Source organism: Quercus suber, unplaced genomic scaffold (assembly GCF_002906115.3).
Source record: "Quercus suber isolate HL8 unplaced genomic scaffold, Cork oak 2.0 scaffold_249, whole genome shotgun sequence".
Classification (NCBI taxonomy): Eukaryota; Viridiplantae; Streptophyta; class Magnoliopsida; order Fagales; family Fagaceae; genus Quercus; species Quercus suber.
Window position 1 is genome coordinate 920,331 of NW_027069705.1, and position 10,575 is coordinate 930,905.

Consider the following 10,575-nt stretch of genomic DNA (forward strand, 5'->3'; position numbering starts at 1 on the left):
TTTTGGTTATTTCAATCCAGTTTGGTCATTTCGGTCCAATTTTACAACAATCATTTTGAGTCACATCAGCATAATATTTTGGTTTACAACAGCCCATTCAGTCTACCTTGGTCCAATTTGGTCTATTCAGTCCTTTCAATCTAATTTGATCCACTTCAGGATAGTTTGGGAGGAGAGGTAATTGTAGAAAGAACCATTGACAATTATGTCACATTTTCTACGTAAAATTGGTAGGTTTCTGATAAAATTGCGTATTTCAAATGTTATTAAAATCTTTATTTATTTATTTTTTTCATTATATAAGCAATGCATTTTCTTTAGCTGCTTTCACTCTAAACCATTTAAGACATATAGAGCATAAATCATTTGTAAGGAGTACTAGAAACAACCTCCAACAATAAGTTACATTATTTACAAAATATCTTGATTTATATAATAATTGAATTTAAAATTCATTATGTTTCCTTAAAAAATTACAAAATTTAAAACACTTTAAAATAACAAATATAGATAGCTTAATTTAAAAAATCTAATATTGTATCAATTATACTTTGTTAGAAAAAAATTATATCATTTTAAGAAGGATCAAGGAATACACTTATGAATCTTATCTAATACTTTTACTTTTCAGTTAACAAAAAAACAAATTGTCAAAATTTTCGACATGTTATGCAAGTGTACGACTAAAAAAATAAAAATGAAAGCCGAAGTGTTTCTTATGTTATACCATGGTTCAACATTTAATCAACTTTGCAATTTACATTCAAATGTCTCCATCTTGTTTCTCAAAATCTCTTACTGGTCCCTTGAACCATTTCCTTGCATCCAAGAACCACCAAAGCATTATCAGTGTCAAGGCTACAGCGAGGGCTATTGGTGCATAATTAAAAGTTTTCCATTGGAGTGGGTAGGTTGTTGGCAATAAGAAGGTCGAACACGTATAACATATCCACAGGAAGGCCACCAAGCAAATTGGCCTTCTTGCTTTACCCAAATAGAACGGTCCTGGTTTGAAATTTTCCTCTGCCATAACTAGCCTGGCGAAAATTGGGACAGCATAGCCTCCCACCCATCCAATTGTACTTATGGAAATGATGGCAGTGAAAACTACATCAAGTTTCAAGATGGGCAGGCCAAGAATGATGCTGATGGCTGCACAGAACCACACAGCATTTGTTGGAACCTTGCGCTTTGGGTGAACTCTTCTCCATATTGGTGAAAATGGGATTCCTCTATCCCTTGATAGAGCATAAACCTATAAATAGAAGAAGAAGAAACCAAGTTGTTTATTGCCATTCCTAGATTGAAAAAATAAAAATGAAATATAGAAGGAGAAGAGAACTTTGAGTTCTTCAAGACTCCTCAAATGACCTCAAGATTAGTTGTGGATGTGATACACTAGATGGGACACGAAAGTGACATGTAGCCATTTTTAGACACATGTCAGTGTTTTTGTGTCACGTACTGGAGTAGTAAACAAGGCCAAATTCAATAATTCCTATCATCCTATCATCAACACCTACTAGCACGGAGAGAGAGAGAGAGAGAGAGAGAGATACTTACTACTCTAGCAGCACTAGTGGTAACTGAAAGCCCACAAAAGAAGTATGACACCCAGATGATACATAGAAACACAATAGCCCCAGCTGAATTGTTAAACCTCCCATGGAAAGCATCATAAAGTATCTGTGCTGGTACAAGTGCACCGGCTGTCTCATTGTTCACATCGTATAAATAGTTAAGATCCTACATCGAAATTACAACCTCAAGTCATCTTCAAGCTATCTTTGCTAAAGTATATTTAAAATTTTAAAAAAGAAAAAAAGAAAAGAAAAGAAAAGGATCCAACTATTAGAAACATACATGAATGCTGAAGGTAAGAGCTATATAATAAGCCCATCCAAATAAGGTGACGATTCCAATACTAGAAAGAATAGCAATAGGACCAGTTCTATCTGCCCCTTTTGTTTCCTCTGTTAGATGAGCTGCAGTGTCATAACCATATAGACTATAGCTGCTTAGAAGTACTGATAATATAATTGCATAAGGTTTGCTTTGTATTCCAGTTGACTCGGGAGATGTCTCAAAATGAGTGAACACATAAGAAGCTGGTTTTGTTGGCTGTGCCACGATAGGGAGCATTATAATCACCACCATACCACCAATTACCTAAATTATAACACTAATGGCATGTAAGTTGAAAAAAAATCCATAAGGAATATATAAGAAAATCACCAACTATATGTACCCACTTGTTGATGCAATCGATTATATTATATTTGTTTATGTTAACTAGTGCCTTAAAGTTAAGTTGTATTTAATATTTTATTAATTATATGTGAGTGTATATAAAAAGAATACATACAAACATAATGAATTTGTGCATGCATGCCCATGAATTATTAATGTACATTTTTCTATTTAAAAAATGTGAATTGCAATTTATAACGATTACTTAATCTATATTCTGAGAGTGTTAGGTTTTAAATATTTAGGAATAAATGTTTAGGTTCTAATTTTATGTAAATTGGCAAATCGAGAACAAAAACATATTTAGTAGATCTGAATATTAAACCTAGATAACAACTTGGGTTTATTAATTAGATTAAACAATCTAATTTACAGGGGTCTAAATGAACTAACATAGAGCACACATTAGCAAGACCTATAATACTTGCCTAAAGTATTGCCAACCAAGTAGATATCGACCCATTGTGTTAGACAAAACTTTTTCCCCTTCTAGACCGGTAAACATGATTTTTTGTGCTTATACAAGGGAACTCCTCAGTGGCAATTCCAAATCTCAACAAAACGCAATACATAACCAACACATTTTTAAATTGCACAAGTTCAAAAAACTGAACCAAACTCATCCTAAATAAGACATACACTTGCAAAGAAGGTATTTGAGAAACAAAATATTACTACATAGCACACCTGCCACCATATGGAAATTATGTCGAGGAATGCTATTAGGTTCAACGCGAACGTATTGAGTACCGCCCATATGATGATTAGGCCCATATATATAGCCAAAAATACACTTCGTGGTGCAAAGTAGCCTCCACCCTTGTTTGTACCAGTGGACAAAAGAATGATCATTTGTAATGCCTGAGCTCCTGAATAGGCCTAAAATAAGCACAAATTAAAAAGAAAAAAGAAATATTACTTCTTACCATTGCAAGTTTATAGTTTTCTGTAGTCCATTATATTTGTATAATAAATTTAGAATGCAGCAGGAAATATGTTGAAAGGAAGTTGCCAAATTAACCTGAGCACCCATTCCAGAAACAACTCCGATAGTCTCGAGCCAAGCACAACACCATGATGCAAATGGCCCCCACTTGGGTCCAGCCAAATGGGCAGCCCAGAAATAAAGAGAACCTGTGGTCTGTTCAATGTTTCCACAACCAAGATCAACTATAAGTTTAGTAAATTCGAAATTGAAAAAAAAAAAAAAAAAAAAAAAAAAAAAAATGAATGTGTGTTTTGACAAAGTGATTTTTTTTTTTTTAATATATATATCCTCTTGCACTCTTTTACATCCATTTTTATATCAATATCATAGAAATGTCTACATTTTAATACATGAAAGTAAATGTGAACGGATGTAAAAAAAACTAGTGTAAGAGGATAAAATCCCAGCAGAGTAATATGAAAGGGCAAAAGAAGTTTGGTATAGTTTTCTAGTTGCTGAACCTTAATTTCCTCAACCAAATTGAGTCATGTGGTTACACCTAACTTTTTACCCATATGCCTTCATTTCCAGGATGGAGAACTGAGAAATCCTTTCATGGATTTTGAAAATCTAGTAGCGTTCTTGTATTAATAAGGAATCTCGATTGTTCACCAGAAATCGAATGATTGATTACTGATGAAAACTATAAGCAGTACATTTGTGTGCGTGTGTGTGTGTGTTGGATCTGGTACTTCTAAATGACACTAAAAAGGGTAAACTTTCAAACAACGCGTTTGTGCAAGGAGTAATCGAGGAGAAAAAATATATATAACAAAAAGGAAACATACTGGGAAGGAGGAGCATATCTCAGCCAAGGCTAGTCCAACAAACCAGGTGAAAAATGTGACTACCACCCATCCCCATATTAAGCTTGCAGGACCAGCATAACGTAGGCTTGGGCCATATAGTGGTGTTCCAGAGAAAACTGCTACGCTTGAAAATGTTATTGCAAGCGTCTTGAATAGAGTCTGAAGAAACCCAAAAGAAAAAAGAAGAAGAATGCATATATTAACAGTGTTAAGTATTCTTTACGAGACCCAACATAGAAGTATGAAATATGTTTCAAAACTAAATTAGCATATATGACTTTTGAGATATGGAAGGTTTCAGACAAACCATCTCTCTTCTCAACTCTTGCTTGTATCCAAGCTCATGGAGACGCTTCTCTCCAGAATCCATTTCCAAAGCTTGCTGAGTGATGCTTACATTCGTGTTCATCTCTGAACTCGAGTTTCTATGGAAAGTTTGACACTTATGAGACTAGTTTTGAATCGGTCACCATCTCAATTAAGTCAGTGTATGAATCTGAACAGAATAGGAAAGATGGTGGAAGAAGAATTAGTCATTATTATCAGGTGTAGGATATGGAGATTAATGGCTAGTTGAGTGGACACCAAGGTTGCAACAAAATCGAAAGGATCATACTCATACTTAGTGGCTTGCTTAATTTGACTTGAGAAAAGTGGAAACAGCTGATTAGTCATCACCAAGCGTAAGCTTACAGGTGGATAAAATCATCTTTCAACAAAATAAAAGTGCGCGCCTACAATCACACCAAATTTCACAACTTGTTTAGGTGTCATTGTGTGATTAGATTTCAATACTAACACATGGATCCACAATAAGAACTTAATAATAATAAAAAATTAGATGCACCAATAATGAGATGACGTAAACTTAAGCATGTTGTAAATTTAGATGCATTACTAAACTTTCTCAAAATCTTCAGTTCCCCTTCCTTTGTTTTGTCTGCCCCATGTGAATGGCTGATTGAAAGCTGAAAAGTTTGAATAAATTTTTCGGAATCTTAAAAATTTAGTCTTTTGTCTCCACCCACCCACCGGGCCACATGCTCAACGCTTCAATCCTCAACTTCATTTTATTTTATTTTTTAGATTTAGAATTTTTGTCATTATTTAAATACAAGTATCTTTTATTATTATTGAACTGAAATGTCAGCATAGGTTTTAATATATTGGGATCACAGATTCTTTTTGCTGAATGAAGAAAAAAGGGACTCATGTGTGGTCATTGCTGTCTTCTCATCACCTAAACTCAGCATTTCATCAAGAACTACTTATTAAGTTTCCAATAGTTGTTAGGGGGATAGACAGGATTAATATTATTCATTTTTCCAAGTTTCTATTGAAAGTTAAGATAATGAAACTAGTTGTTTTGAATTAGTCATCACCTCAAGTCCTGTATAATCTGAACAGAATAGGAAAGGTGGTGGAAGACGAATTAGTCATTTCGCAGGTGTAGGATATGAAAGTTACTGGTTGAGTGAACTTGACGGTTCCAACAAAATATAAACTATCATACACATAGTGGCTTAATTTGACTTCATGAGGAAAGTAGCAGCAGCTGACCGTTGTCATCACCAAGTGTAATAAGCTAACTGGTGGAGTAAAATCAATATTCAACGACAAATATAAAAGGTTCAATTCAATACGTAACAAGAAAGATGTTTGTGGCTTGTTTGACTTTCTTCATGATACTTTTGGCATCACTTGCCTTGGTCCAAGTCCAAGCGATGATCATAGCCGGGAAACAATCAAAGCAGCGGGAGTGTATTTCAACTGGTCCAAATGCTAGCTAATAACTATAGTTTGAATTTCCTTTCATGTATAGCCGACATTCATTCCTCTCTCCACAACTTCGCTTGTAAGCCCTTTCTTGTACCACTGAACTTCTGTGATGTACATTCCTCTTTAAGTCCCATATATGCAACGGTTTTTTGTTCTTTTTACATCATGTTTAATGAAAAGCCAACAGATTGAGCAGGAATAAGAAAGTTCAAGAAATTGAATAAAGATGCTATCAAGAGGTAATTGGGGAGACTCTAATTGAGTTTTTTTTTTTTTTTTTTTTTTTTTTTTTTTTTTTTAAGTAATTAATATAACATATAAATATATACCACTTAACCTAAAAACTTAAATTTATGAGTTTGAGTTCAACTATGTTATATTAACTAATTTTTCTTTTCATTGTTATTCGATGCGAGATTTGATTCACACGTGAATATTCAACAATAAAGATTTACCTATAATTAATTATGTGTGTGTTATTTATTCATAAAGATTTACCTATATTTTTTTTCATATATTTAACAAAATATTTACATCAAGTTAGTCTTTATGTTTGTGTGTGTGTGTATATATATATATATATTAGGCTAAAATACATTATTGATTTTTAAAATTTATCCATTGAGCACTATTAGTTCCTAAGTTCACTTCGGCTAGCCTTTTTTTTTCTTTTTTTTCTTTTTTGGGACCAATGTGAATGCCTAACCGAGTATTGACATTTGGGCATGGCACTTTTTATTTATTTATTTTAATTCATGACAATCTTTTTTATAGTGTGTTCAAATTTGGTTCAGTTGACTTTCCTCTAATAAATTTGTTAATTGAAGGAAGCTCTACAGAAGTTAAGTACATCATGAGTCATCGGGACAGTGTCATTGGGAGAGGGTGTCTGAAAGGTAGAGTGTACCTAAGAGGGCCAAAGAGTGTATACCTGAGAGTGTTAAAGAAAGTCCTCGAGAAAATGTCTTCAGGCAAGTCTCTTCAGCCAAGTTAGGGAGTGTCCCTGAGAGGGTTAGAGAGAATACATCAAAAGGTCTCCTTGGACAAAAGGCGTCATCAGGCAAGTTAGAAAGTGTCCCTGAGTAGGTTAGAGAGAACACTTTGAAAGGTCTAATCAAACAAAAGGAATCCTCAGGAAAGTCTACTCAGCCAAGTTAGAGAGTGTCCAATTTGAGAGGATCGGATAGAGTACTCCATAAGGTCTCCTTGGATAAAGGGAGTCCTCAGGCAAGTCTCCTTAGAGAGTGCCCCTAAAAGGGTTGGAGAGAGTAATTCGAATGGTCTCTTCGAACAAAGGGAGTCCTTGAGCAAGTCTAATTGGCCAAGTCAAAGAAAGTACTCTGAAAGATCTCCTCAAACAAATAAGAAATAGTCCTTAAGAGGGCCAATGTCCTGGGAGAATTAAAAAAGGAGACAGTGGGCCCCCAATCAAACAGGTATTCCTTCCTTTTATAGAGAAATATGTGATTGTAGGTGCTCAAAGGAATATGTAGTGGTGGATGAATAAAGAATGTGTGATTGTATTCATTTTTTTATAGTGGGTTCCCCCACATTTTTTTATTAAAGAACTTACACATCAGCATTTTGACCGATTTTAACCAAAATCTAACCCAAACCTGGTTTCTATTTAAAATGTCCCCAAATCTCTCAAATCCTTAAATAAAAACACAGCTCGATAGAAATAAAAAGTAAATCCAATGAAATAGTTCAATTTCCAAACTTGTTCAATGTCTTCAAGGAATGAAAAACTCACTCAGTTTTGAGCTATTTCACCCGCAATCTCAAAACTAAATTTCAATGAAGAATAGCACTTTTAGTTTCAAGCAAATTCTCTTCCCCATTTATCTTCACTCTTACCCCTTTTTTTTAATTCATTTTTTTATTACTTTTTATCACCCTCTCTTCTCAATTATTGGGAGAAAAAGATAATGTTAAAACTACTATAAATTTAACTATTAAATAATTATAAACTGATGTGGTAATATTTGAATTATTTTTGTGTGATTAGTAAATAGTATGGGTGGCAAAATTGGACACAACTCACAAACTCGATATGACATGACACGAAATTAGCAGGTTATAGGTTGAGACTTAATGAGTTAGTGTCATGTTTGAGTTGACACGACTGACCCGTTTAATAAACAAGTTGAGTTAGTGTCCAACCCATGAAACTTGTTTGACCTGTCTAACCCATTTAATTAAATGACATTTTTCCAATATAACCTTCAAAACCTAGGTATATAAGGTTGAGGTTTAATGAGTTAGTTTCATGTTCGAGTTGACACGATTTACCCATTTAATAAGCAGGTTAGGTTAGTGTCCAACCCATGAAACCCGTTTGACCTGTCTAGCCTATTTAATTAAATGACATTTTTCCAATATAACCTTCAAAAGCTAGGTATATAAACTTATTAGTTGTTACGGTTTATTTTCTTTGACATATTATGATTGATTATTTGTGATATTGAGATATGTTTTAATTTTGAAAGATTATTTGTGATGCAGTTACTCGTTAGTTCTAAATTTTATATTAATTTTTTTTTTTTGGTTTTTCATAATTCATATCAATTTGGTTAATACTTTTTTTTTTTTGGATAAAATCTGATAAACAGATTGACACAACTAACTCATTCAATAAATGGGTCGTGATAGGGTTCAAGAATCTTGACCCATTTAATAAACATATCGGGTTAGTGTTAACCCATACAATTAGATACTCATGAGTTGATACGACACAAATCCAACACATAAACCCGAATTACCACTCCCAATAAATGGTCAGTATGTAAGACGTGTGGTATAGTATCTCTAGCATCACTTGGGGAAACAAAGCAGATAGCCCATCTCATCTTCCAACCCAATCCAAAACAAATCGATGGGCCAAATTCCAAAACGTACAAAACTAAATGCACCTGTAGTGTTTGCTTCCTTAATTGCTTCCCATGCCATGTATTTGCCGAAGACCACAATAATAGCTCCACATGAACATAACAGCTCTGTCGGACTTGTTTTAACTTTTAATAGTATTTCAGCATTGGGAAGATTTTGGAATATTTTGAATGGAAACCGGGTCTGGGTAAGATTTGGTTAGAATCATGTCAAATGCTGATCTGTAATTTTTTTTTTTAATAATTAATTGCTGCATGATAATATATATATATANTGCCTTTTACTTCTAGTTCTCATACTTCTAGTCATTGCTTTGATTTAATTCACTGTGACTTATGGGGACCATTTTCAACCTCTACCATTGATGGCTGCAAATTTTTTTTAACCATTGTAGATGACTATTCAAGATGTACTTGGGTTTATCTCCTTAAACATAAATCACAAACCCAAGTCATCTTAGAACAATTTTGCATCATGGTAGAGACTCAATTCTCAAGAAAGGTTAAATGCATCAGGACAGACAATGGGACTGAATTCACCATGTCTACCTTCTTTTCTCAAAAGGGCATCTTGCATCAATTGAGTTGTGTTGAAACCCCTCAACAAAATGCAATAGTTGAGAGGAAACATCAACACCTCTTAAATGTTGCAAGAGCACTTAGATTTCAATCAAATTTACCTTTGTACTTGTGGGGGCATTGCATTCTTACTGCCACTTACTTGATAAATAGAACTCCAACTTCAGTTTTAGCTCAGAAAACTCCTTTTGAGGTCCTTTTTGGTCAAGCCCCAACTTACTCTCACTTGAGGGTCTTTGGATGTCTATGTTATGCTTCCACCCTTTCTCGAAATAGAACAAAATTTGATCCAAGAGCATCCAAATGTGTCTTTTTGGGTTATCCTATTGGGGTTAAAGGTTATAAAGTCATGAATCTATCCACCAAAACTGTTTTTGTTTCAAGAGATGTATATTTTCATGAAAACATTTATCCTTTTGTCACTGCTGTACAAGAGTTTTCTGATCCTTTTATTACTGAGGTTGATGCTTCTGTTCCTGCCATTGATCCTTTTGTTACTCCTGTCAGTATACCAAATGCTCCTATTGAGCCTTCTTTCCCTTGTACTTCTTTAATTTCACCTTCTCATTCTTCTTCAACTTCTTCATCCAGTCCTACTCCTCCATGTGTGCCTTTGGTTACCTCTGATTCCCTTGATACTGCTGTTTCCATTCCTACTAACCATAATGCAGATCCTCCACCTACCAGAAAGTCCACCAGAGCTCACAAAACCCCAGTATACTTACAGGACTATGCTTGTAATTCAGCTGCCGCATCACCTTCAGTTGTTTCTCAAGCCTCAAGAACTCCTTATGACATTAAAGATTGTCTTACTTACTGTCATTTGGATCCAACCTATCAATCCTATCTTATGGCAGTCAGTCATGGTCATCAGGCACCTCAGTACTTTCATCAAGCTGTTACTGATCCTCTTTGGAGGGAGGCCATGGATAAGGAGATTCAAGCATTAGAGCAGACTCATACTTGGGTGATTACTCCTTTGCCACTAGGTAAAAGACCTATTGGGTGTAAATGGGTCTATAGAGTGAAGCTCAATCCTGATGGCTCTGTAGAAAGATACAAAGCAAGGTTGGTTGCTAAAGGATACACTCAAAGAGAAGGGCTTGACTTCTTGGAAACTTTTAGTCCTGTTGCCAAGACTGTGTCAGTGAGGGTTTTGATTGCTCTTGCTTCAGCCAAAGGGTGGCCTTTGCACCAACTAGACATAAACAATGCCTTTCTCCATGGTGATCTTGATGAGGAGGTATACATGGACTTGCCTCCTGGTTTTCACAGTAAGGGG

General features: G+C 34.7%; 1 protein-coding gene across 1 annotated transcript; it reads right to left on the minus strand.

Annotated features, from left to right (window-relative positions):
* Positions 1–593: 593 nt before the first annotated feature.
* LOC111986347 (amino-acid permease BAT1) lies at positions 594–4,739 on the minus strand. Its single transcript, XM_024017974.2, has 7 exons — positions 4,355–4,739; positions 4,027–4,206; positions 3,272–3,391; positions 2,938–3,129; positions 1,864–2,169; positions 1,564–1,746; positions 594–1,255 (listed from the first exon to the last, which is right to left on the minus strand). The coding sequence occupies exons 1-7, from the start codon at positions 4,454–4,456 to the stop codon at positions 764–766; spliced, it is 1,575 nt and encodes a 524-aa protein (XP_023873742.2). The 5' UTR covers positions 4,457–4,739; the 3' UTR covers positions 594–763.
* Between the last annotated feature and the right edge of the window lie 5,836 nt (positions 4,740–10,575).

Excerpts from the sequence above, each read along its gene's own strand:
- LOC111986347 (XM_024017974.2), bottom strand. The coding sequence starts at position 4,456 with ATGAACACGAATGTAAGCATCACTCAGCAAGCTTTGGAAATGGATTCT. Across the intron at positions 3,130-3,271 it reads TTTCTGGAATGGGTGCTCAG|GCCTATTCAGGAGCTCAGGC; the intron begins GTTAATTTGGCA and ends TGCTTATTTTAG. Across the intron at positions 1,256-1,563 it reads CCACTAGTGCTGCTAGAGTA|GTTTATGCTCTATCAAGGGA; the intron begins GTAAGTATCTCT and ends TTCTATTTATAG.